Source organism: Phyllosticta citribraziliensis (genome assembly GCF_038025025.1).
Source record: "Phyllosticta citribraziliensis strain CPC 17464 chromosome Unknown J3D65scaffold_8, whole genome shotgun sequence".
Taxonomy (NCBI): Eukaryota; Fungi; Ascomycota; class Dothideomycetes; order Botryosphaeriales; family Phyllostictaceae; genus Phyllosticta; species Phyllosticta citribraziliensis.
In genome coordinates this window covers 1208803-1234235 of record NW_027117345.1, presented here as the reverse complement: position 1 = coordinate 1234235, position 25433 = coordinate 1208803, and the positions used below count along the sequence as shown (strand labels likewise).

At 54.9% G+C, this 25433-nt stretch overlaps 7 protein-coding genes across 7 annotated transcripts; 2 read left to right on the top strand and 5 right to left on the bottom strand.

Moving 5' to 3' along the window:
• The first annotated feature begins 114 nt into the window (after positions 1-114).
• Positions 115-1394, top strand: J3D65DRAFT_439371 (uncharacterized protein). The gene has a single exon (XM_066796243.1). It carries the CDS (start codon positions 567-569, stop codon positions 1245-1247), a length of 681 nt encoding a protein of 226 aa, XP_066653833.1. The 5' UTR covers positions 115-566; the 3' UTR covers positions 1248-1394.
• Positions 1231-3696, bottom strand: J3D65DRAFT_630096 (riboflavin kinase-domain-containing protein). The gene is made up of 2 exons (XM_066800796.1): positions 3464-3696; positions 1231-2281 (listed from the first exon to the last, which is right to left on the bottom strand). The coding sequence occupies exons 1-2, from the start codon at positions 3578-3580 to the stop codon at positions 1508-1510; spliced, it is 891 nt and encodes a 296-aa protein (XP_066653832.1). The 5' UTR covers positions 3581-3696; the 3' UTR covers positions 1231-1507.
• Positions 3697-4788: 1092 nt separating this feature from the next.
• On the bottom strand, positions 4789-6041 carry J3D65DRAFT_439347 (uncharacterized protein). Its single transcript, XM_066796242.1, has one exon. The coding sequence runs from the start codon at positions 5786-5788 to the stop codon at positions 5105-5107; it is 684 nt and encodes a 227-aa protein (XP_066653831.1). The 5' UTR covers positions 5789-6041; the 3' UTR covers positions 4789-5104.
• Positions 6042-8550: 2509 nt separating this feature from the next.
• J3D65DRAFT_669217 (iron-containing alcohol dehydrogenase-domain containing protein) lies at positions 8551-10454 on the bottom strand (the record flags this gene model as incomplete). Its single annotated transcript, XM_066803175.1, has 3 exons — positions 8551-9506; positions 9559-9674; positions 10006-10454. 3 exons carry the CDS (start codon positions 10452-10454, stop codon positions 8551-8553), a joined length of 1521 nt encoding a protein of 506 aa, XP_066653830.1.
• Positions 10455-11024: 570 nt separating this feature from the next.
• J3D65DRAFT_646751 (ATP-binding cassette transporter-like protein) lies at positions 11025-13256 on the bottom strand (the record flags this gene model as incomplete). The annotated part of the gene is made up of 5 exons (XM_066802295.1): positions 11025-11545; positions 11594-12275; positions 12484-12742; positions 12794-13006; positions 13057-13256. 5 exons carry the CDS (start codon positions 13254-13256, stop codon positions 11025-11027), a joined length of 1875 nt encoding a protein of 624 aa, XP_066653829.1.
• Positions 13257-14557: 1301 nt separating this feature from the next.
• On the top strand, positions 14558-16848 carry J3D65DRAFT_630079 (pyridoxal phosphate-dependent transferase). Its single transcript, XM_066800795.1, has 3 exons — positions 14558-15102; positions 15150-15181; positions 15234-16848. Exons 1-3 carry the CDS (start codon positions 15033-15035, stop codon positions 16719-16721), a joined length of 1590 nt encoding a protein of 529 aa, XP_066653828.1. The 5' UTR covers positions 14558-15032; the 3' UTR covers positions 16722-16848.
• J3D65DRAFT_678504 (uncharacterized protein) lies at positions 16849-20259 on the bottom strand. Its single transcript, XM_066803664.1, has 8 exons — positions 19849-20259; positions 19421-19793; positions 19177-19348; positions 18797-19119; positions 18063-18241; positions 17805-18005; positions 17524-17743; positions 16849-17476 (listed from the first exon to the last, which is right to left on the bottom strand). The coding sequence occupies exons 1-8, from the start codon at positions 20092-20094 to the stop codon at positions 17115-17117; spliced, it is 2076 nt and encodes a 691-aa protein (XP_066653827.1). The 5' UTR covers positions 20095-20259; the 3' UTR covers positions 16849-17114.
• Positions 20260-25433: the final 5174 nt, after the last annotated feature.

The window sequence follows — 25433 nt, the reverse complement described above, 5'->3', positions numbered from 1 at the left end:
TTATCCGGCACGTGGTGGGTGGCAAAAGTCGGCATTGTTCCTCTGTTCGTATTCGAGTCACGTAATGGGCGCTGAACGACAGCAGCACGCGCCGGGTTATCGCAGCTAGCCTGTTCTGCCCGCCGTCCTTCCAGCATGAGGCTTTAGGGCTGGCCTTGGCCCTTCCACAAAGCTTCTGTTGAGCAACCCTCGCGTATGCGTCTCCAGAAAGTCACATGTCGCGATGATGGGCGACGAGGCATCAGACCGAGCAAGCGGTGCCGCTGCGACTGTCGCTAGCAGCAGGTCCTTGTGGTTACATGGCGCCAATTGGACCGATGTCATACGAGTTACACGGCTGTCTGTTATTCTCGCTTGGTTGCTGCTGCTGCTGCTGATGCAGGTAGCTGTTCACACCAGCCGGTGTTTTCTTTGGGGGGATCTTTCAAACTGTTTCCTTTCGCATACCCCTCCCGTCCTGGGTTCATATCGGATGTACGACACAGGCCGGGGTCTTCTCCCTTTTTGCTGTACCCCTGGTTTTTGTCTTTGTTTTCCTTTTTTGGATCTCCTTATGGGAAAGATGGATGGGCACAGAGCAATCACGGATTTACACCAGCGATGGATATAATACGCCAAAGGATATGGGGGAGAAGAAAAACAGAATGAGTAGGGCGTGGTCTCGTGCCCGGCGTACGACGACTACCTACCGCCGGTCTAAACGTTGGAAACAGGAAGCGCCCACATCACCGCACCGGAGTCGTTGCTGTTTGAAGAGAAGAGCCAGTCAAGGGACACAACGCGCGTTTAGATTGTCGGGGGGTTACGTCGTCTACGTCCCCGCAAAGAGCGACAGGTTCTTTTTCTGGGCTCAACCTTGTTTGAAAGTCACCCACACACCACTACAACTACAACTACCCACGTACACGACCTTAATGGGGAGGAGGCTACATAATCGTTATGTTTGTTTGCTCGAGCTTTTTTGCAGGGGTGGATGTTTCCTTTTCCAGGTCATGTTATCTCTTTTTGATTATATATCCCTGGTAGGCATGGTGTGGCATCTCTCTCAGGCCGCGCTCCAACGAAAAGAAATCAAACATTTCAAAGTAAGCTTTCGGTGCATTGTCCATTGTGCAGGAGGAACGGACGCATTCGTGCCAAGTTATTGTGACATTTGCTCGACTGAGTTGCGGACACTGTCGTCGGTGTTGTTTGGGTATAATACTGAGCCGCACTCTTCGTTTGCACGATTGCGGCCTGTCTCATAGACAATTATTTTTGGTTACTGAGGAACTTGACTAATTCTTGCCAAAGACGCTCATTCATTCAGTCTGCTTGCTTGCTAAACCGTACCCCGCTGAAGCAACTGCACCTCCAAATTCTATCCATCTATCAGAAGAGAAGCCTCTGCCCACTGTAGCGAGTGAATGAAGGAAATAAAGAAGAGTTGTTCCTGTCGGCTGTCTGTCAATCTTCCCATCCACCCACCCACGCACGCACCCATCCATCCATTCAACACGCGCGTCAATCACTTGGCCACATCGTCCTTGAGCACGTTTCCATGCTCATCCTTTGGAAAGTCCAACAAATAGGGGTCCTTCTTGAGCGCAGCGTACGCCGGGCGGGCGAGGCTGCGGCGCGCGACCTCAATGTCGGTGCGGATGTCGTCGATGAGGGCCTCCTTGGAGACGTAGTCGAGCTCAGGCCGGATGAAGCCCAGCACGACGAGGTTGAGGTGCGAGCCGTAGAAGTCGGAGGGGAAGTCGTGCATGATGTGCACCTCGACGCTGCGCACCGTGTTCTTGTAGAACGGGTTCCAGCCGATGCTCATGGCCATGGGGTAGATGTTTTCTTTGTTGCTGTTGCTGGTCGAGCGGGTGGAGCTGGAGCCGGAGCCGGAGCCGTTGGTGGGTTTTCTCTCTGCCGCCGATGCTGCTGCTGCTGCTTCTTTGGTGACGTTGCCGTTGCTGCCGGCTTGTTCGCCGCTCTCAGCAGACTCGCTGCCGCTGCCGCCAAACAGCGCCGAGCCTACTGCGCCGGCGACTTTGCCTCCGGCGTGCTTGACGCGGTCTGCGAGCGTGGCGGCCGAGTTGTCCTTGCTCTGCTGCTGCTGAGCGCCAGAATGATCGCCGCGGTCCGAGTCCACGGACGCTGTCGGCACGCCGCCGTCGGCCGAGTTGTTGCTGCTGCTGCTGTCGTGGAAGTCCAGCCCCGCCCAGCCATAGTAGACGCCAGACTCAAGGTCCGAGTGACCGCCTACGCTGAGACCCTCAATGGGTATGTTCGCAGTGGGTATGCCGAGCTGGGGGAGATCGACGTCAGCCTAGTCCCATTGCGGCAACTCTGAGTGGTGGTGCATTGGAGATTTGCTTTCTTTTTTGGATCGGAATGTATTGGATCGTGGAGGTGTGTTTCAGATCTCGGTAGGGCTAGAAATGGAAAGAAAGCGATGTGACGTGGATGGATAGATTGAGAGACTGCGAATAGGAAAGGACAGAAGAAATGGAAAAATGGAGAATTGGTGGAAAATGTCGTAAACGGGGAACACAACACACGAGGCGGGTGACGACACTGAGTCTTGTTGTTGGGCCCGAAAAAGTGGGCGAGACTGAGATACTGGCAGCGCAGCACAAGGCTGTGGCCGCAGCAGCACCAGCAGCAGCAACAGGGCTAAAGCGGGCACCAGCACCCGTCAATGCGTCCCTGGTCAGCCCAGTCGCTCGGATCTCTATCCCATCCAACTGACAACAGCACTCGAGCGAGCGCAGCAGCTGAAGAAGGAATCATGTGCAACCTCAAAAGCACACGCCAGCGCTCCGGCATGAAAGGGTTCTCCCCAGAGCTGTCGCAAGACCGCCAGCTGCTGTTCAGACCCGAAATAGTAGTCCATCCACTCCAGCCCCAGCCGGCTGGGAGTCTGTACGACGCGAGCTCCGGCGGCTCCGTGTGCCGCCGTAGTGTTGTTGCGCAATGCTAGGACGGACAGACGGAGAGCGAGCGCAGCGTAGCCCAGCTTGCTTGCTTGCAGCCGCAGCCCCACGTGCCGCCGCATGGCCGCAGCCGCTGGGGAGTAGCAAGATGAAAGGATAGTCTGGGTGTCGAGCATGTTGTTCTGGAAGTGACTGGAAAAGGGAAAAAAAGAAAAAGAGAAGGGAGAAAAAAGAAACGAAAAAAGGAGGCGTCATGCATGTCATGAGAGTCCGTTTCTTGCCACGGCAAATTTCGTTGCAAGGCGGCGCCAATGAACCGCAGACGGGAAGGTGCAGGATGACAGCGTGGGAGAAGCAGTAGCAGCAGAAGTGGTGACATTGAAGCAGCAGAGGGGTGGTCGCGCGAGGCAGGTCAGCCTTTGCTGGGCGCCGCTCCTGATACCAGCGCAAGGGAAAAGAGGGGAGGGAGACGTGGGATTGGATGCTTGAAGAAGTGACGGGACACGCGTAGGCAGGTGTAACAGAGTGCCCACGCGGCCGGCGTACGTACGTACCTCTTTGCTGCCCCGGCCGAAGCCTTTGATAACTTTGCCGCTGAGATAGAGCGGAAACGGAGCCTCGGGAGCGTCCGGGCCGGTGATGAGTTCGCGAGGGCCTCTCGGAGGAGCCATGATGAAATTGGGGATGTCCTGGGATGTTTGGAAAATTTGGAGGCTTGGGAAGGGGGAGCAAGAAACGAGCGTGGTGGTTGTGGTGGAGGAGCGGGATGGCGAATGGGTAATTGCTGAGTAATGGTGTTGAATGACGACGGGAGGCGATGCCGGTCCAAGTTTCGTCTGTGCGCTAGCGTAGCGGCCCGCTCGGGACTAGCGCTCTCCAGCACGTTCGACGGCCGACCTCCTTGGTTCTCACCACTCACCACTCCCTTGCGTCTGACCGCATGGAATTGCGCCTCAACCTTGTCCACAGTCCTCATGATGGCCTTCCATGTCCTTTGCTGAGGCAGCATGAGCGGTGCGCGTCGGGCTCCAACAGTCAAGATCAAGTGAGTGGCTTTCAATTTTGCAACCAAGTCGTGCAAGAACCCACTCAAAATATGCAATGCTACGCTCGCCCGCCATTCGCTGTTCTTGCGCCTCACCATCTTGTTTCTCTCTCCCCTTCTCCAAGGTCCTCCCACCACACCGACGTCCAGTCATGTCGTGCTTGTTTCAGAGCCCTTTCATCATCACGACGCATTTATTGTTGAGGGGGCGGTGGAGCCCGTAATGCCTTTTGGCGCATTTTCCGTGGATGAATGCTCGATCATGAGGCAGGAGTCCTTACATGTGTCAACGCTGGAGGCGTCCTTTGACTGCAGCGCCATGGAGGGCCTGGATCGGCCGTCAAGGTGCCACTCGTGGCTTGCAAATCGTAGATCTGGCGACCTGGAGATGAGACCAACGTTGCGGCCGACGGCGGACAGGAAAAACAAATCACGTTCACAGGTGCAACCATGGCGGCTGTTGTAGCGTGGATACGTTGGCAGGCAAATCGTATGATAGACACTGACGCCCTTGAGTCGAGTGGCGGTGAAGATGTCTGAGAAGTCACAATGTACAATCGTCCATTGTGGTGACATGTTCGAGTTGTCCTCATGGTCATGTTGTCCAGTTTGTTTGGCTTTTGGGCATATCAGGCTTCCAAGGTGTCTTGGAAGACGAGAGCACCGAGCCAAGATGAAATTGCGCGAGAAGACAGTCTTGCAAGGACGTTTTCTTTTTTGAGACGCGAGTCGTACTGTATTTTTCAGTCATCATTTCAGTTGATTTCTTCTTTGGCAAGCACAACTTACCAACAAAATCCGACACATGGGTGCTTTTTGGAAGACATCGAGAGACTTGACGCCGTCGCCTTCCAATCCTGTTCACAGGTTGGAATGGCAAGCCTTAGAATGAGTATCGAGCTTCTGTCTCCCAAATAGAACAATTGGCTCCAGCTCTCCTTTGTCAACACCAGGTTCACTTCGAAGAGGAACAAACGGACAAGTAAAGCAGTTTGGAATATCATTGGATATCATTCCTTCAGATCAATGGTTCTTACTACCCGAGATTTCCCATGCAATCCCCCCGAAAATGAAAATGGGCAGACTGGGTAGCCGCCGACAAAAGACAAATTCCCCAAACGCCTTCCAGATGCAAGATCAAAATGCCAAATCAAACAAGACCACCACCAGCGACAGCCCTCCAAGAGCCGACCCGAGGACCACCACCCAGCGTCATCTTGGAACCGACGCCGAAGCTCAGCCTCGCCTGCTCCTTCTTCTCGGCCTGCTCGACCTTGCCGGCCAGCACCCAGGGGGCAACGCCCTCGTAGCGTGCCAGGACGCGGTCCTGCATCGACTTTGCGCCGCAGATCCAGCCGAGGCAGTTGCTCTCACTGCAGGCGCAGTCGAACGGCTGCTCCATGTCCCACTCGGTGGTGGGGTAGAAGTAGGTCAATTCGTCGCCGGCGGCCAGGCCCTTTGACGTGACGCGGACCTCGCCCTTCTCCATGTCGAAGAGCAGGTTGGGCGCGCATGAGTGGTTGACGTAGAGCAGTGGGCTGTTGAGGTTGATGTGCGAGGACGGTCCGGTCTGTACCGTGGCGTATGATGGCCGCGGCGACGGCGTCAGAGTCGTGAGGCGTGCGAAGACGGCATCGGGTGGAAGATCAACTTGGCTGACTGCGCGTGCCGTGTAGTCTTTGCCGGGCTCGATGCGGAGACGTGATGAAAGGTCTTGCTCAGAACTGCCGGGTGCTTGTGCAGAGTTGTGACCGTTGACACCGTTGATGGCGCTCTTCTTGATTGCTGCCGTGCCGTTGGCGACGGGCAGTGTGGTGGTAGCGGTGACAGTCATGTTGGAGATGTTGGTTTGAGATATTTCCTCGAAGGTGGTCTCTTTCGTGTCTTGTTTGTCGTCGTTTATCTTGCTTGTAGATGCTGACAGTTGCAGACACAGAGTGTGGTGGTGTTCTGCGGCTCGGAAAAAGGGAATTGACTTTCAAAAAATAGTTGAGAGGTCGGAACAAGGTTCAGGTCTGGTTGGAAAGTGAAAAGTGGTGAGGCTTCTTCTTCAACAGTGGTACGCCAGCCAGGAACAGCGCAACGCCAGGACTTTATATCACCAGCGGCAGTATCTCAGCATTCTCGAGTCGCCACGGCCAAACAGGACAGTCGAGTGGCCCAGGCAAAGGCTGTGACGCCCGCGGGGCAAATACCCACATCTGCGCCGACGTCAAAGCAGGCCAGGCCAGGGTAGGGCTCCGAGCTCGTACCTACAGCATCCCGCACGCACCAGACACGCCCTCTGAGACCACAACCCCGTCATCATCGACGCTCCAAACAGCAAACAACCGGTCAAGAATGGCACTCCTCACGTCCTTCTTACCCCACGGAAACGACGCAATTCGACCAGCGTTCGCGACGGGCTCCTGGACCGGCGCCCTTCTTACCCACAAAATGACGCCTCTCCCTTTCCTTTCCCATCGGCCGGACCCACTCGCGAGCCTGCAGTCTGCAGTCAGGACACAGACGAGCAGCTGTGTGTCTTTCTGCTGCACGCCAGACTCGAGGACTCGGTGCTCTCCCCTCCCCCACACCCCCCCGGCTGCCTCCCGCGATCTCCCGACGCCGGTGCCGAATGCGGATAACGCGCGCGCGATGTTACGAGTTGCAAATGAGCGAGCAGCGCCCACAAGTCGAGGCGAGTCGGCCGGCCATCGCAGCGCAGAGCGTCATTGCGACACGCTCTTGCAATCGACACCAGCGTCGATGAATTGACGTGACGACGCTGTTGTGGCCGCCGGCAGAGCAACGCAGAGCAACGCATCAGCGCACGTACCTCGGTTGTTGGTCGGTCGTCCGGGGGTGGCAGACGGCTACGTCATTGTTGTCTGGCCTTTGGTCGATAAGCTACTCCACACTGCTGCCCGTCCGGCCAGCTCGCGTGCTCAAAGGGTCTCTTCGCTCAGAGATCTTCCATCCTTCTCGCTCGTGCGGTGGCCGGCGCCCTGTTCTGCCCTCGTGCCCCAAGCCGCAGCCTCTCCTGCAGCAGCCGGCTGCCGGACATGGTGCCGGTGGGGTGAGATGGGTCGTCTGCAATACTGCTGGTGGTGCGGTGCTCTGCTGAGCGCGAATTTTGGTAATGCGAGTCGTGGATTGGGCGAGGGGCACGAATGAAGGGGCCCCCATTGCGGAAAATGATAAGGGTCCCCTTCTGTCTGAAAGGCGGAGGAAACCATGGGGGAGCGGAGAGGATGCTACGAGGTGGCGTGAATGCTGCAATGAACCGGCGTACGGCGCCCATCTGTCCGTGGCCCGGCCTTTGCTCTCACCACCGTTATTGCTGCGATGCTTGCATTCTGATGTTTGGACTGACCGGCAAGCACATCACAGCTTGTTTCCTCCGACCAGATGGCACTTCCACCAAACCACCAATGACCCTAATCGGCAAAATAATAGCGCAAACAACCATGCACTCCCACCAACCTCTCCACCTCTCCTAAACACCGCCGTCCCATCATCCCCTAGGAACCCAGGTATCCAGGTCCACCAGACAGTCCGCGGCCCCATCCAATCTGCACCTCTCTCCCCATCAGTTCTCTCAAACAATCGACACGTCGTTCCGACATCTCCCGACGCTGGTGGGGAAAGGGGAAGGAATCTACATGTCTACCTGCCAGGGTACGTATCTACAACTCAAACACCACTAGGTACGCCCTTGGCCGCACACGAGCAGAGCCCGCCGCCGTGGCGGACAACGGGCCGACGCGGTTCCTTGCATTTTTGTCTGCGGCAGCAGCCCAGCCAGCTACATACGTAGGTGACCGGTACGTGCCTATCTGCCCGTAGTCGCGTATCCAGGGTCCCCCGTTTGCAGGCTGGTCGACGAGACGGAGCCGCGCAAGGGTCCGAGGTTTTTTTTTTTTTTTTTTTCAATAGCCCGCTCTCAGACATGTGAAAGGCACACGCTCTTTGCGAGCACAGAGACAATAATGTTCAAAATCTAGCTCCAGCTGTGGAGCACGGATAGGAGTAGGTGCATGGTGGAGACGCTCAGACTCTCAGACTCCCGCGTCAATCCGCATAGCCAGCGACCCACCCTCCACCTCCCGTTGCAGCTCACGGCCAAAACAAATGTCTCGTCTCGCACGTCATGTCTTCTGCACCTACCCGGACCCTGAAAAAAAGGAAAATGGAAAAAAGGTGCAGACGATGTGCAGCGCTTGGATCCCACCGGCGCGCTTGCGTTCCGGTTTCTCCCTAGGATTGATGAGGCTCATATCTACGAAGTCGGGGCTTGTGTGCTCGCTTACAGTCGGCTTGCTCACAGGGGAGATAACGGGGGAAGGGAGCGAGGGGGAGAGAAAGGGTGCCTAGGGGTATGTGTCAAGGGAGTGTCGTTCTTCATAGCATGACATCGAATCACATGCGTGCTCTCCTCGCTGGAGGAGCTCTGTTTGGCACTGAGAAAACCCAACACGCATCCACCGCTTGCGGAAGACACGAGCAAAGCAGGAGAATGAAAGCGGCCAGAGAAGACGCTTTCTGCGGCTGCAAACGTCGAGTCCATGTATTGACAGGTAGGTGGGTAGATGGCTAAGTCAAATGCTTTTCCTCCTAGTACTCCATCGCATCTTCAAACAGAGTGCGCAGCTGCTCCCTCTCCGTCTCGACGGCATCGACCTCCAACTCAGGCGCCAGGATCAAGACGCGCTTCTGAGGAATGGTACCCTCGACAAGCGCATCCACATCACCGCGAGAAAAGCCCAGGTGCTTGAGACCGCGCGGCTGATCACCCAACTTGGCCAAAAATTCTGCCAGCGCCTCGGACAAGACCTCGCCCGCGCTCTCCTTCTTGACTGACGAGACGTCGACGCCGAACGCCTCGGCGGCGGCGAGGTGGCGTTCCGGGTTGCTGGCGCCGGTAAACTTGAAGACGGCGGGCGCCGTCACGGCGACGGACACGCCGTGCGGGATGATAGGGCTGCCGCCCACGGCGTAGCCCGCGTGCTTGTATCCCGGATTCTGCGACGAAATGGGGTACGACATGCCGTGGCAGAGGTGGACGCCCGCGTTGCCGAAGCCTACGCCCGCCAGCGTCGCCGCGAGCAGCATCTGCTCTTGCGCTTCGTAGTCGTCTGGGTCCCGCACGGCCCGCGGCAGGTACTTTACTGTGCTGCGCAAGGCTTGCAGGCTGAAGATGTCGCTGATGGGGTTGGCGCCTTGGTAGGCAGGCCGGTTGATCGGGTTCGTTGGCCGCGGCGTCCGCTCGTAGTATGGAATCGCCGTCCACGATTCCAGGCTGTGGCAGAGCACGTCGAGCCCGGACGACGCGTGTACGGCAGACGGCATGGTACGCGTGTTGAGTGGGTCGCAAATGCCGAGCGTGGGCTTCAAGTTCCGGTGTGCAATGCCCGTTTTTGACTTTTTCGACACCAGATCAAAGATGGCTGTGCCGGTGGTCTCCGAGCCAGTGCCTGCGGTCGTGGGGACGGCGATCAAAGGTTTGAGTTTCGATGTAATTGGGAGGCCCTTTCCGAGAGGTGCATTTACAAAGTCCAGGAAGTCGGCGTCTCGATAAGTCTGTCAGATGTTGCTGATTTCTGTTGAGACGAGCTGACTTACCGGGGAAAGAGATGTAGAGATTCATCAGCTTGGCTGTGTCTATCACGGACCCACCTCCCACAGCCACAAAGGCATCTGGTTGATGGGGCTTTGCAAAGTCAATGGCTTCCCGGATGCTGAGAAGAGTCAGCGGCCGCATTTCAACCAGGTTCACAAGCGGAGATATGGAAGCTCTTGAAAACTGTGTGCAATTTGCTGCAATGGCTTCAGAAAATCAGACGACGCATCCTCAGAAATCCCAGGTTCACAAGTTGACAGACTCAACTCGACTCGTCATGACGAAACACCCACCGTACAACACCTCCCATACCATATCGTCGGCAGAATTCCACTCTCAGGGAACGTGTTCTTTCAACAATTCTTCTCCTACACCACTCCAAATCAAGGGTATTTCAACGCCCGCCAGAATTGACAGAAAGGGAAAGAAATGGGAGATTTAGGACTCACGAGCTATCCTTGGGCTCCACCCTCACGCCCTCAAACACCTCAAACCTAACGCCCTCCCTTTCCAGCCCCTCCCTCACCTGCTTCATAGCATCCAACTTGCTAACGTTGGCATCGGTAACAACCATGACCTTCTTGGCGCCCAAGTTCTTGACGTCCATTCCAACCTCCTTTGTACAGCCGGGCCCGAAGCGTATCGAGCTGGCAGCCATCTCAAACGCGTATTCCTTCTGCTGCGAGGCATCGATGGGCGTGGCAAAGTTGCGCCGGTGCGAGGTGCGCGCGGGAGATGCATTGAGCGACGACAGCAGGCCGTGGGCCGAGCCCGGCGAGTGGTGGTGGTGCGACGGGTTGGCGTGGCAGGGGCACGAGGGCGGGTGCGAGTATTGGATGGTGCGGAGCAGCGACAGAGCGCGAGCGGCGCGCGTGGGTGCGACGCGAATCGAGGTCATTGTGGTCGTGGACAAGGCTGGGACGGCTCTCAATGGGTTGGCAGAGATCGAGAGGTACGGATGGGAGGGGAGGAGAAGGCGAATGGACGAGCGCCGAGCAGAGCTGACGTTGACGACCAAGAATGGGGTCACTGGAGCGGAGGGGAGCAAGGACGGCGGGTAAGCGGTTGACTTCCTTCGTGGGTCTCGTCTCCTCCCCCGCAAAAACCGAGGTTCGGGGTCCTTGCGCTACTCTGAGATGTGGGGATGCCGACACCAATCACAAGCTCCCCTCGCAACCCTCCCAGCCGTAATAGGCAACATCTCATCCCGGGAATACTGATTCCGCACGCTCCCGGGTTGGTTCGTGACGACAGCCACGGTAGATTTTGTTTTCTTTATCGGTTTGCAAAATGATTGTCTCAGCTGTAACGCACGCTCTGAAGTTCGCCAGGACTTGGACAATTTCTCCAACGCCTTTTGCTCGTTTCCAGTACCAAAATGAGGGAGGGAAAATGACCAACCAAAGACTGGAAGGGTAACAGAGAACACAAAAGTCTTTCCCAAGCCGTGTCTACCTTTCTCTCGCCCTCACTTCTTCTTCACATACATGATCGCCAACCCAATCAGCCTGTAAGCAATCACAATCGAAATCAAGATGCCCACCCACATGCCCCTCTCGTCATTACCATACCCATACTGCTGCAGCACGGCTGTTCCTGCAACCTGGCACTGCTGCTCAAGCGGACTCGAGAACATGCATCGGCAACCGTTTCCGCAGGAGTATGTGCGATCTTTGAACTCGCCAACCATCATTCCCTGGAAAACCCAGCTCTGGTAGTCCGAGTAGTGCGCCCAGTAGCGCCAAAAGACGTTGAGGTCCTTCGGTGCTACCATGAAGCCTCCCACGCTCATCCAGAGGCCGTTGGCAAAGGCCGTCACGGCAAGAGCGATGACGAAGACTGGTGCCGCACTGGAGACGAGAACGACGAGAGACTCGGCGGCGAGAAGGTCGAGGAAGAGAAACAAGACCCAGTTCCAAAAACTACCGCCAGTGGGATTGAAGTTGGTGAGCCAGTAGGATATGACGGAGAAGAGGATCGTGATGAGGACTACGTAATGTCAGCGAGTCAGCAAGCATTAAGAGCCAAAGTCCTTACAAAGAAAGGGTATTCCAATGATGAAGTTTGCGACCATAAAGGAGAGCGGACCGTACAATCCATTGGCGCGTTCCTTGATGAAGAGAGACCGGTCCTCCAAGAAGGATGGGATATACGCAACGGCCATGAATGACATGAAGGCACCCCCGAAAAATATGGCGTTGGTGAAGGCTTGAATGTTGTTCTGGTCCGGCTTCAGCCTGAGCCAAACTGTGCCCATCAAGATCGCCAGGCACACGTACATCCCAATGCGAATCCCATAGGCCACGACGTCCCTATAGCTCTTGATCAACGAGCGGTGGATCAAGGTAAGAGGGATCATCAAGGAGTTCGCTTTTTCTTGCGGCACGCCGGCATCTCGGGAAGAGCGGTGCGAACTTGTCTCTGAGATTTCCTTGCTGATGGCCTCATATTGCTCCGACTTTTTCCAGCTGCTTTGGAGATGCTCAAGTCTCCTCTGAGCCTCATCCTGGTTCTGGATAAAGTCCGTGTTGACGAGGTCGATGATGTATTCCGCAGGATTCATGTACATTGGCGTTGGGTAACCCAGGTCAGCAAAGTATTGGGTCACACCGGAAACCAGCCCATTGTACACGGTGCGACCCTGGGAAAGAAGAAGCAATTTGTCAAAGAGCTCGAACGTGGCGGTGGATGGCTGGTGGATGGATGCGATGACAAGCAACTGAGACCATGTCAGCTTAAGGCAATGCGATGTTAGGGCGCAGGTGGGTGTCGTCAGAAATGAGACCTCTCAGGCATTCACTGCCAGCTACACCAGAGACTGTCTTCCGCTATTACGGTTGCGCATAGGGAGCATTCGTTCCCCAATGCAGCTCCCCTGACCCAGAGTCTCACATCTTTTCGACACACACTGCAGGAATGTGACTTACTTTGTTGTTCTTTGCGACGTCTCGAATGAATGACATGACTTCGTGGCTTGCAGCGCTATCAAGGCCGCTCGTGGGCTCATCAAGGAAGAGAATCTTTGGGCTTGTGATCAACTGACTTGCCACAGAGACTCTTCGCTTCTGACCTCCGCTGATTCCTTTGCGAATCGGGGTCCCAATGAGATCACGCGCCTGACGACGGAGACCGAAGGCGGAGATCAGCCCTTCGATCCAGGCGATGCGCTCAGCCTTGGGGATCGTTCTAGGCCCTGTGTTATCTGATGTTGTGGAATCTTGGATTCAAGGCGCTTACCTTGGCAGGGCCAGCCTAGCGGAGAAATACAGCGTTTCTTCGACTGTGAGGGCACCCAAGAGAGCGTCCTCTTGCTCGACAAAGGAGGATATTTTGCGAAAATTCTGGTACGATGTAGTGCTTCCGTTGACACGAAGAGACTTTTCCACCTGGGCATTGGAAGTAGCATCTCTCTGGGCGAGGACATTGAGGAGCGTCGTTTTGCCAGAGCCGCTTTGAAAATCGTTAGCATATTTCGGCCAACTCATGCAGGTGGCGAGTACCTTGGTCCCATCAGCGCAATGATTTCACCGGCCTGAACAAAGCCAGTGACATTGGACAATATGTCTTTGGGCTGTTTCGTCTCGCGGTCCTTGACTGTCACTTTGACATTTTCCCAGCTGTAGCTATGGACAGTGTCATTATTGAGATGCGCATAGTCTCCGAGGGAGGCTTTTTCAACGTCGTTGACTGGCGACGGCATGCCGTTGTCGCTTTTGGCCCAATTGAAACTGCTCTCGGCCATTTCGTAAACAAGAGGAACGGGATGACTTTTGCGCTTCTTCGAGGCAAGATCTCACCAGGAGACCGCTTATGAGTTCGTTGGAATCTCGTCTTGAAGCACGATAGAAAGACGTCGGGAAGCGTGAGGGAAGACGGTGGATGTGGATGATGGCTGGAAAACAAGTGCAATTGATGTGGCCCCCACCACGTTTTAACAGCTTCCTTCATTTTGAGGCATTCACCGCCGATGCCGTGGTGGGCCATCCCTTGATGGGTCTGAGTAGCGCGGGTGGCTGATGGCGTTGGGTGTCGTGGGCAAAGGTCGGCGACCATTTTGGCCCCAAAGGAGCACCACTCGTACCCCAGGTCAAGATAAGAGAGATCTCCCCAGAATGACAGGGTTGCTCGCTCGGTAATCTTGACCCACTTGCCCTTTCGGGCGTGTCTTCACAACAGGAGCCCAGCAAAACGCGTGGCCATGAAACTGGTCCGACGTTGTTCGTGTGATTGAAGCCGCCAGAATTGGCTTGCAAGGTCACCAACCACCACCCATGACGCCGACTTTGTTCGCTCGCAGTGTCGGCGTCCACTGATCCGAGGAGTATGAGAGCTCAGGAGCGAAGCATGAAGACAGAATTCGCGATAACCAACGAAACCCTGGAGGACAGCCAGCCGTGTCTCAGGACGAAAAAGAAGGGGAAGTACAAGGCGCAAATGCCTGATCTGTCAAAGCCTGGATGGGACCGGTCATCATCGTAGTCGCGCCCAGGCACTTTGAGTAATCGGTGGCTTGAAGCGGTCGAACAGAGACTCGAAAGCCCTGACGGTTGAACTTTTGTCCCCGTCGCCTACCCGCCGTATGTGGCAGCATTTACCGAATCAAGTGTGTTTCGGCTTCCAGAATAACTTTCAGCTTGGTGGTGAGGCGCGTTTGCCGGCCTAGTTCTGGACAGGGCTGATGAGCAGAATCACTTGGTGGCTAGGCAGCAGGGAGCAGAGAGGGTCTCGGTGGGGAGCATCATGATTCGAGTCGGGTCAACATTGAGGCTGAGTTCGGCGTCTTTGAACAAAGGATAGCGATGTGCGGTCGTTGCAAGGAGTTGGCACGCACGGAATGTCGGGGGCGGAGGCGGGAGGAATGGAAGGAAAGGATTCCTGGGGCGAAAGGAAGAGAGGACGCCGAGTCGGCGTGCGCTACCAGGTCGCCGAACGGGACGTGGCCCGAGCGTCCGGTCCGCCGTTTGATTCCCGGCTTGCAACCCAACGACAGACACTGCACCACCGCACACTCCCTCCACTTCATCACCTGCCACAGCAACAGCCTTATCAATTCCACTTTAGGCCACGTAATCTGGCCTGCTCGCTCCATCTGCTCAGCCGCAGACACCGACATGCCTGATTGGACCATTTCGCCATCTTGCACCGCACTTGGACCGCAGGCACGTGGAGGCCATGTTGGTTGTTGCACGGTATTCAGCTTTTGGACATTTCAACCGTTGGTTGAGCATGGCAGCTAGTCATGCTTCTGACCCCAAGAAAGCTGCTGCTATGGCGTCGATCAGCCACAGTCGCTGCCAGCGTCTTCATGGCTCTGCCAATTTGGCCCTCGGAATATGCGGGACGGCTTGCCAATAAAGCCTTGCCCAAGCCGCTCAAACGTCCCGAGATCGCATATGCTATTGAGATACCTCGTTTCTCCATACTATGCTCCATTTCTGATCTTGTCTCTTTTTGACATCGAGCCTCCTTGGACAACATGGAGTTGAAATCACAGTACAACGACCCTGTTGAGAAAATTCGATTGGACGAATATCCCATGATGCGTGGTAAGGACTCCATCGCTTCAAGCCGCGGATGGTACTGAAATGAGTAGATGGGATATACCTCGACCACGGAGGATCGACCGTGAGCAAAAGGTCTCTCTGTCAAAGACGACCACAGCTAATGCATCATTTAGCAACATGCAAAATCTCTCATGGAACATTTTGCGCGCGACCTTGTCTCAAATCTGTACGGAAACCCTCACTCAGGCTCCACCCCGTCGACCCTTTCTGGAGAAAAAGTGGACCGCGTGCGCGAGGGGACGCTTCGATTCTTCAAGGCCGATCCTGAACACTTCGATCTGGTGTTCGTTGCAAATGCCACGGCCGCCGTGAAACTTGTCTCGGATCTCTTCAGAGACCACTCGGAGCATTCAAAAGCAATCGCACCATGGAGAAGATCTGGATTCAGATACTTCTATCACATGGACGTACATACCTCCATCGCCGGAGTCCGCGAGGTTGCCGAAGCCGGCCATCACTGCTTTGCTGGGGACCAAGAAGTTGAAGACTGGATCGCCGGTAAGCATTTTGCTCGAAAGAAGAAGGCGGCTCAGCTCTTTGCATACTGTGCCCAGTCCAACATGACCGGCCGCAGGCTGCCCCTTAGGTGGACCGGCGATGTGCGAAAGTCGAGCCATACTCGCGGCACATTTACCCTCTTGGATGCTGCCGCTTTTGCGACGACCGGCTGCCTCGATCTCAGCGATCCCAGCACAGCGCCCGACTTTACTTGTCTCAGCTTCTACAAGATCTTTGGCTTCCCTCATCTGGGGGCGCTCATCATCCGCAAGTCTCCCGAAGTTTCCGAGCTCATCCAACATCGCCGCTATTTTGGAGGCGGCACTGTCGAAGTCGTGACAGCTCTGGAAGCGTCGCCGCTGCACTCCAAGAAGAAGACCGACTATCATTCTGCCCTCGAAGACGGCACGCCGGCGTACCTGTCCATCGTTGCCCTTGGCCACGCCATCAAAATCTTCAATCAGCTCTTCACCAATATGACTTGCGTCTCCCAGCACACTGCTGCGCTAACCAAGCACCTCTGGGAGGGCATGGTGGGTTTCCGCCACACAAATGGAAGACCGCTCGTCCAAGTTTACAACAACGACACGACCGTCTATGGAGATGCAAATATCCAGGGCGCCACCATTGCCTTCAACATCCTTTACCCCGACGGCAGTCCCGTAGCACCCTTCGAGGTCGAAAAGACCGCCGACAAGAATCGCATCTACCTGCGCAGCGGCCGCCTGTGCAATCCGGGCGGCGTGGCCCAGCACCTTGGATGGAGTGCGGCCGAAATCAGGGCCATGTTTCAGTCGGGGATGCGTTGTGACCTCCCAGCGGGCGTGTACAAAGGCAAGCCGCTGGGTGCCGTGAGGGTCAGTCTCGGGGCCATGAGCACTCTGGAGGACGTGGACATCTTCTTGGAATTCTTGAGTCGGGAGTATCGGGACAAGAAGTCTGTCAAGTACGACGGCGCAGAGTCACTGTCCCCTCCAGCCAACGAGTCCGGTGAGGACGAGTCCACGGTCGCGTGCGCGTCGCGGGCGATGTCTGAGAAAGACGAATACCCGACGCCAGGATCCCGACGTCAAAGAATCCTGCGCTGGTGCTGTCGCGCTTGAAGTGCTGACTGACCCTTCGAAGTGATGCCTCTTCTCCCCTCTCCCCTCATTGTAAGCGAAGACTTCTAAGCCTGCGCAAGGCGCTTCAAGCACAGTCCCTACCGCTACCAAAGTTCAATGCACGAGTCCGATTTCGATTAACCCAAAAATTTGATTGGCTTTTGATTGAAGGCCCTGCTCAGCTCCCATAGCGGGCCTATTTTTTGAGTGAGGGAATTCGCAATTGCTGTCAACCCAAAGAATGACTCCAAAAACGTGTTTCGATGCTTGCTCGCACCTCCACAGCACGCGCAATCTCTCGGTCCCTAATACACCCACTCCTCATACGCTGCCAAAACCGGGGCCCTGCATCTCCCAAGGTCGATCCATTTCAGGCTCACTCTTGATTCCCGTTTACTGTTGCCTCGGATAAAGCGAGTCCTTGCGCCCCGAGCCGGTCTGCGCCTCAGTCGTCTCTGTATCCGGCTCAGTCTTGATTCTCGTTTGCTGTTGCTGTGCAGTCGAGTCACCGAATCCCGAAGTTCTCGGCGCTTCATTTTCGTTTGAATCCGGTTCCAACTTCCATTGGGGCAGCTGGCTGGTCGGGATCATCGGATTGTCTAGCGGCGGCAGGAGAGAAGCGCGGTGCTCTCCTGGTGGGCTCACAACTATGCTTGGCAAGGCGCTTTCGCTCTCTCCCTCTCCTCTCTCGGTCTTCTGCCTCTTCGAAGGTGGGCCCTCGATCGTGCGTTCGACACCGCTCGGGGGTGGCAACGCTGGAACATGGTGGTGTTGACCAGTGACTGACAGTAGCGATGGCAACGCTGGAGCGTGTTGTTGCTGACCAGCGACTGGCTGTGGCAGTGGCAACGTTCGAGGGTGTTGTTGTTGACCAGCGACTGGCAGTGGCGGTGGCAATGCTGGAGCGTGTTGTTGTTGACCAGCGACTGGCAGTGGCAGTGGCAACACTCGAGCGTGGTGTAGTTCACCAGTGGCTGGAAGTGGCAGTGGAAACACTGGGGCGTGTTGTTGTTGACCAGTGACTGACAGTGGCAATCCACTCGTAGGCATTGGCGCTGTCAGTGTCGCGCGTGCTGCTCTCACCGTTCTCTCCATATCCCATTGCCTCAAATGGCGCGTCAAAAGCATGCCCGTCGGCCAGCGGGTCTGGTCGGATTCCCCAAATATATTCTCGGCGCTTTCGATAAAGGCTGGCGTAAAGTCATGCCGCACTTGAGGGGCCAGCGACTGGATTTGCTCAACGAGAGTCTCCTGCGTGTATCGAAGTAGTTCCCACGTCGATGTCTGGCATCACACAGGCATCAGCAATCTTTCCTCGAAGTCAGAGCCAAAGTCGACCACCTTGTGCGCGTCCAAGCTGCGGAACAATGGTATAGATGCCGGGTCATCTCCAATCTGAGCGACGGTCTTAGACCAAATCGAAACGCAAAATTCAAACGTCCGGAACTGATGATAGCACGTCTCGAGTTGCCCGTGGAAGTAGTTGCACATGCGGTGCTTGGCCCCGCCGTCGGCAATGTCTGCTTTGTCCATTGTAAGATGCTGCGATATTCGGCTCTGGAGTTGATGATGGCTGGACAGTACAGTATCAAGTTTGAGCTGGAAACCCCGGCATGGTCCAAGAAACCGACGACTAGTCTTGCGACTTCCTCTTTGGGAGTTTTGCGGAAGGTAGCATTCTTGCCCCTTTCCCCTGCAGCACGCCCACTGATGCCTCCTGCCAGTACCTTGACTGTCGCTTTTGGCCTCAAGCACGGCTATCCGAGGTGCAGAGAGTGCGATGTCCAAAGAGGATTCATAAGACTCGATATGGAAAGGCCCAATCTTGGAAACTCACCTTCGGATTTGAAATCGACATGACTCGAGCCCTCGGTCAAAGCTGGCAATGTTCAAGAAACGATGGATTCATTGGTATGTCCAAAACGAGTGCCTTTGAACCTTCCCTGACGCCAGACGAATCCGCTGCTAGCAACCAAATCTCCCTCTTCACTTTCTATGTCTCCAAGTTGGCAATGACTTTAGTATTTTCCCCCTTTGTTTGTTGTTTTCCGTGGAGGGTGAATCCACATCAGTACGAGACGGGGAAGCATGGTTGTTATGAGCCTTTGCCCGTGTTGGATGCTCCTTGAGGCCCTCGAAATCTTCGCGGGATCTGGAGGCAGTTCTGTCGTCGGAACCAGTCGGTCTTGCTCGCGCCTTGAATTCTTCAAAGGTTTCGGAGGCCCTGGAAGTATTGCTGGCATCGGAACCATCCCGTCTTGCACGCGACGGGTTAGAGGGCCTGGAAGTATTGCTGGCTTGGGAACCAGTTCGTCTTGCGCGCGTCCTTGTTGTACTAAAGGCTTCGCCGGACTTGGAAGCAGTGCTGGCTTCGGAAGTACTCCTTGTTTTGTCCTTCCTTCAAGATCCCAAAAGTCAGCGCACGAAGTCGGGAAAGACAGCAGGGTCTGTCTACCCAAATGATTCCCAGAAACGAGCCGAATCCTCAAGAAGCTGCCTTGCCCTGTACACGACTGGTAGATCCGAGCCAGACACCTTTGATTCTAGGTCGGACTCGCGCTCTTTTGCTTGATTTGTTCCAGAAGCCTCTTCCGAGGGTTTGTCAATCTTTTTTTCCGAAGCGCCCCCTGTTGTCTGTGCGTTTGTGCCCTTCGGTCTGAAAACCAATACTGGAGCGGACTCTCCTCTCCCTCTCGTACGGTGCCGCTTTGGGGTCTTGGGAACATCGTCGAGAAGTTCCTGAAGCGTTCTCGGCCTGGTGTGCTCCAAGGGTATCCGATAGGTCGACGGGTAGCTGTGACTTTCTGGAACATGATCCGATGGCGGCAACCCCTCCGTTCCTGAAAAATGCGCCTCCAGTACACTGGCTTCGGATCCCATGGCGTCAACAGATTTTCGGATGAATGGCAGAAGACCTAGGTCGTCAGGCCACTTCGAACAGTCCTCGCCGAAACAGGTTTTGAGATGTCGCCAAAAGCAAATCACGACCTTGTTGCGCAAGCTTTCAGGCGTTTCGCAAAGAGCGATGATTATCCTTGCGCTCAAATTCTGGCAACCTCCGCGAATCCTGATCTGAATCGCCTTTCAGCAAAGACTGGTGTCATTTCTGTGACCCTTGAACGTTTACCTGGTCCTCTACCAGATAATCTCCGAATAGGCCACTCATTTGTAAACCGCACATGTCACTCGGACCACCGTATTGGCTGTGTGGGACGCTCAGGTCTTGGACTGCTGCTTCGGCAATGCTGTACGAAAGATATTGGCTCATGAGGCAGCGAACCAGAGCTTCAGTGACGATGTTGTAATACGGTAGCTTTATCTCGTCAAGGATCGCTTCTTCTTCGCTGGTCAACGAGCGGTCTGCGGTGTCCATGGTGCAAGAGGTCGGTCAGCTTTCTTCGTGGATCCTGGATCGCTGTACCAACCGAGGAAATGAAGTTGATCTTGAACGACAGTTCTTATGCTTTCAATAAGAAGACGGTGAGTATGCAACGTGTTCCTTCACAGGGGGCTTGGATGCATGTAAAATGCTTGGGTGGAAATGACATGAGTGTTTTGGACGATATCTGATTGGGAGAGCGACAATAACTGCAAGTGGAGTGTTGACGTTGACTACCCAATGCACCTTCCGTGAACCAACAAGAAGATTGCCTCGAACCGAAGCCCACGGCTTTGCAGCACCAACCGTCCGTTCCTTCCCACCACTTGGATCCTCCACTGCCGTGACCAAGTCGAGAGTCGAAAGCCACCGCGGGGTTGTTCGATATCCTGGGGTATGGCCGCCCGTTTTCCTTCCCCATCCTCAAGTGTATCGAATTGGAGCACCAATGACCCTGAAATAGGCTGAATCAAGGTGTAGCTCGAAGTTCAGGGCTGCCACAAGCCAAGTTCGCCAGCCATGGCCTTTTGCTCAAGGGCAGAAATCTCGACGTAAAGGTTGGCGATTTCGGTTTCAATGTCCTGAGGGACTCGGAGGGCGAAAACATGCGGAGCCATGTTTCTGAAATGGAAAGCCTTGGCCTGCGCCCACATCTCCAAAAACTGGGGAGCTTGTGGCATGCGCGGATGATAGAGTGGTAGATTTGTGCAGCATGTCGCTTGTGCTCAACCTGTCCAGATTAGTTTAAGTTAGAGTGGCACCAGGAAGAATGACTGCCAACTTACTTGTCTTGTTTGATAAAGCACCATCCTGGCGCGCGTTTCGTACGTTGAGCGGCATCCAGACTCCTCATCAACCCTCATCTGTTGGATTGACTGATGCGTTGACTAGGCGAAGAACTCGAAGTCTCCCTCCAGACAGGAAATCAAGGCCAAGTTGACCTTGAGCCGATCAATTGCGTCGAATAACGGGTGGCCCACAAAATAGTTGTCCTGGTCGAATGGTGGAGAAAGGCCGTTTTGGAACAGTGCGTTGGTTAGAGGTTCAGGCTGGCCGCGGGCGTGAGCGCGAGCGCGCTGGGATGCTTCCAGCGCGTCGCGCGTGAGAGCGCTGGGTGAATTCATGTTGGTGTGACGGCGGTGATGGAGTTTCGAGCGCGCCCATGGTGTTTTTGTAGAAGACTGTGTGGGACGCGCTAGCGCCAATATCAATGGAAGGCGTGCAGGCACGACTTCCATCTTAACAACCAGTTGTGCCTCGTGCGGTGGTGTGAATGCCTTAGGAGCATTGGTCAAGCGCCACAATGGTGGATAGAGAGCTGTCATTTAATGGTGCGGCTATGACTGAGGAGCAGTCATCAACCACCACGTCTTTGCTCTAGGAGCATTCAATTGATGTGACGTATACGCCCTAGGAGCAGCCATTAGACACTACGGCCACGCGCCAGGAGCAGTCATTAAGTTACGTAGTGATGTGTAGGGAGCATTCATGCATCACTGGTTATAACAGAAAGGTTCCATTAAAGTAAAAACTAGCCACCAGTCCCTGCCCTAGGGCCATGTATCCCACTCACTGCGAGAGCGTCCGCAGGTTCCTGACGAGGCCATCAATGATGACCTTCATGTGCGGGCCGCAGGGGCTCTGCTGCGCCGCGAGAATTGTCGCGATGGCGTTGGAGAAGGCGTCCTTGTTCTTCTCGACCTCGTGGCCGACGACGTTGGCGAACTCGGCCACCTGCTCGGACATGGAGATGAATGCTCCCTACGCGCGTCAGCTGCTGGGTCAGTTTGGGGATGAAGCAAGCAGGCTTACGAAGTCGGCAGTCGTGTCGAGCAGCTGGTCGAGGGCGCGCTGCGTAGTCCGATCGTTCGACGTGTTGAGGGGGACCTCCTCGAGGGCGGCGATGGACTTCCGACTGGAGTCCTTGACGGCGAGAGTCGCAGTCTCCAAGGCCCTGAGCGCAGTCCTCAGCGACTCTTTGGCCTGGTAGTCGTCGTGGAGCAGCGACGTGGTGATGTTGACGCGGTGGGGGTGCTCGGCGCTGCTGCCACTCGCCGTCTGGATCTGGCGAATCACGCTGTTGGGAGGAACCTGGTTGGAAGACATTGTGCTGCTACTGTTGTGGTCAGCCAGAGCACACTTTTTCTGGTCAGTGAGTGAGTGCTCACCACAGTTCGCTTGGGGTCGAGGGAAGGAGAGGTTGTGAGATGAAGCACGGTGGGTGGAAAGGTTGTGCAAGGTTGGAAGAACTGTGAGATTCAAATATTTATAAAAGGGCATGATCTGGAGGAAACCAAGCAGCGCCTACGGCATGAGGCGTCATATTTTTCCGGTCCGAATTTGGGAGCGGGCGGTGTTGCGGAACAATTGGGTTGTTTACATGGCTCCCAAGTGGCGCTGCACTTCCTCAAGGACTTGCTGGCTTGCGTCGCCTTGGAAAGGCCCTTTTACGTTGCTGATCCATCAGCATGCGCAATGAGTCTGTAGAGCTGGCTTGGACCGATGAAATGATTGAGAAGTCCGAGCAAATGTCTCGTTTCAATCGTTGTCTGTAGTAGGTAGAGTTGCCCGCACGCTCGCCTGCCGCTGGCCGGTCATGCCATAGCCCTGACAGCCTCAATGACTAGTCCATGCTCTTGAGGTCCTTGAGGAGCTTCAAAATCTCCTGCTGGTCCACTGCCCACTTGGTGTGGTCCGGGCCGTAGGTATCCTCTGCCCAGCTCATCAAGGTCGTCATGTATTTGAGGTACTTTCCCTTGCCGCGCTCCAGGAGCTCCAGGAGATCGGTATGACTGGCAAGGTTCTGCTGCAGGGATCGGTTGAGCTCGCGCTGGTCTTTATGTCAGTCTCATCGCCGTCGTCAAACTCAGGGAAAACTCACGTGGAACTCCAACGACTTGACAAACACCTTCATTCCCTGGTAGAACTTTGGGTCGTCGACGCTCATCTCTTGAAATTCCTTGAAGAAGGCATTGTAGTCCTTGCGACACTCCTTGATCTGTTGTCCCTGCTCCTCGACGGTGTCCTGGATCTTCTTGAGGTCTTTGGTCATTCTAGGCTGTTGTAAGCAATCGAAGCCTCTCAACGCGCAGTACTTTTCCCCTTCTTACCTTTTAAGCAAATCTTCCGCTGATGTCAGAATTCAGAATCCAAGTTTCCACTCTATGCGATGTCGAAAAAAGAAGAGGGGTATGCGTGGCGTTTGTTTACCCTTGCCGGGGGTCACATGTAGCCTTGCACTCCCCCGCCAGTGGGGAGATCTGTATGACGAAACTCTGCTTTTCGTATCACCCCATCCAAAGACATTCACTCCATCCTAAGAACTCTACTTTTTCTCGGGCACTCACCTGTTCTGAAGAGACTTTCAGCTACAAAAGAAATCACATGGAAAACTGAAAACTGGCAGTAGTGGCGTTAGTTGACAACACAGGTCATGTTCAAGCTCTAGACCCCGCAATTTGAAGCCTAGATGGCTACAAAACTTTGCAAGCCCATTCCCGATTATTCCAAAGCCCAAGTAATTGCCCCAGCCCTCACATCGTCAAACCTTTGCCAGGATGATGGCTTGCGTCGTGGACGCATGAGATATCCTCGTTCCGAGCTTCGACCCAAGTCTCCGGCTTTTCGTTGCCGTGTTACTCCTCCAGGGACTGGATTCCCGCCATGATGTCCATGATGCTCTGCTTTGATTCTGGCCAGTAATCAATCTTCGACCACCTCAGAGTAGCGTTTGCCATTTGCTGCATGTCCTTTATGTGAATCCACCACGTGTTCCGGAAAATTGTGGCGTCGATATCTGGGTTGTCGCCAATGCTGGTCATCATTGCGTCGCGCAAATCGGCCTGCGTTTCATTAGTCTGCGCCCAACCGCTGACAAGTGGGAAACTCACAAACCGCGAAAGAAGCCGGAGGAGGTTGTTTGCTCGCTCAATGAGGCGGTCGCGCGCCTCGATCGTGAGGTCTTTGTCTCTTTCTTCGAAGGAGTCCGACACGAGCACCAAGGCCTTGCAGAGGTCGTCCCGCCATTCGTCAAGTTTTCCGATCTGGTCCCAGAGCTCCTGTGTGAGCTTCGCTGCCACGCGTTTGCGACCTGTCTCGCTAGGAGCCTGTCAGCGATCAGATTGTGGCCAGTGACGTTCAAAACTGACTGTGCCATGCCGTGGCCCACTTTGTCGTATCGGTAGCAAGACGGATGTTGTGGTCATAAGAGGTGGAGATTTGATCTGGCGCTGGTGGTGCGACCGGCCAGCCGAAGGCCGCCTTCTTCCGCCATTCAAGAAGGCTCGACTTTGAGTAGGTAACGCCTGCCGTTCTGTCACAGGAGCTGTCACGTGAGTACCAGTGCATCTAAATGGGGGAACCAGCGTTCGTTCATTACTCCTCTCAATTCGTGTTAATTCCAGCATGAATGGTTTCAGCCTCTGCAGGCTGCTAACGGTCAACGGATGCTCCTCAAGCGGTGATTAGCCATGAAACGTCGTCGCCACTGTGACGACTCAAATTTGTTCCCACATCAAGCATTTCGACAATGAAAGTGGAGGAGATGTTGTGGGTACCTTGAGCCATCCTCTGGCCGAAGTTGAGACAGGCCAATGGCGTAGCAAAGATTGTTGTGCGCATCCCGGAAGCTTCTGCAGCAACAGAAACCCGTAGAAACGATCGTCAAGCTGGGTTGAATGATCTTGTGGTGGTGATGCTTCCGCAAAAGACGAATATTCAGAGAAAGATCAACTTTCCAGGCAAGAAAAAAACGGACACTGTCATATATATCAAATTCGATAGAAAAGAAGACATTGTTGTAGTGCAAGGAAGGCGAGAGAACTGAAAAATGGCAAAAAAAGTTGGCACCGCACCAACTTTACTCCTTGACCATCGAAACTAGAGCTCCGGGAGGGAGTGTCCGGGCCAGCATCGACGTAAGTTGAGGAAATAAAGATCAGACACGACTAACGACGTGGTGGACGGTCTTCTGAGAGCAAGACGGGAAAATTCCATGGTCGAATTGGAATTTTGGGAGGCGTTCCTCAGGGAAATTTCTTGAATATAATACTTTTGCACCGCTCCTTTTGCCACGTACGACCATAGCAGGTAGAAAACTCGGAACCCCGTCCGCTCTTCCATAGATAAGCTACCTTGCGGCCGATTAGTAGTTGCGTGGGTGACCAGCAGCGAATCCCGGCTGTTGTACGTTTTGTTTTGCGGCCTTTCCTTTTGCCCGGTGGTGGTGGTGACAGGCCAGGTGGACCCACCTCGGTTGGCACGAGCACGATTTTCCCGGCGGCTCCGCGCCAGACAGGTTTTGAATGTCGGGACACCAAGGGATTTGTAGATAT

Bases quoted from the DNA above. Each gene is read 5' to 3' on its own strand.
- J3D65DRAFT_678504 (XM_066803664.1), bottom strand. From the start codon at position 20,094: ATGGACACCGCAGACCGCTCGTTGACCAGCGAAGAAGAAGCGATCCTT. The intron at 18,242-18,796 runs GTACTGATGTGG...TGGACAAAGCAG, and splicing joins CAACCATGCTTCCCCGTCTC to ACATTGCCGACGGCGGGGCC. The intron at 17,477-17,523 runs GTTGCCATCGCT...ACCATGTTCCAG, and splicing joins CAGCAACAACACGCTCCAGC to CGTTGCCACCCCCGAGCGGT.
- J3D65DRAFT_630096 (XM_066800796.1), bottom strand. From the start codon at position 3,580: ATGGCTCCTCCGAGAGGCCCTCGCGAACTCATCACCGGCCCGGACGCT. The intron at 2,282-3,463 runs GTACGTACGTAC...GATCTCCCCCAG, and splicing joins TCGGCCGGGGCAGCAAAGAG to CTCGGCATACCCACTGCGAA.
- J3D65DRAFT_439347 (XM_066796242.1), bottom strand. From the start codon at position 5,788: ATGACTGTCACCGCTACCACCACACTGCCCGTCGCCAACGGCACGGCA.
- J3D65DRAFT_630079 (XM_066800795.1), top strand. From the start codon at position 15,033: ATGGAGTTGAAATCACAGTACAACGACCCTGTTGAGAAAATTCGATTG. The intron at 15,103-15,149 runs GTAAGGACTCCA...TGAAATGAGTAG, and splicing joins CGAATATCCCATGATGCGTG to ATGGGATATACCTCGACCAC. The intron at 15,182-15,233 runs GTGAGCAAAAGG...TGCATCATTTAG, and splicing joins TCGACCACGGAGGATCGACC to CAACATGCAAAATCTCTCAT.
- J3D65DRAFT_439371 (XM_066796243.1), top strand. From the start codon at position 567: ATGGGCACAGAGCAATCACGGATTTACACCAGCGATGGATATAATACG.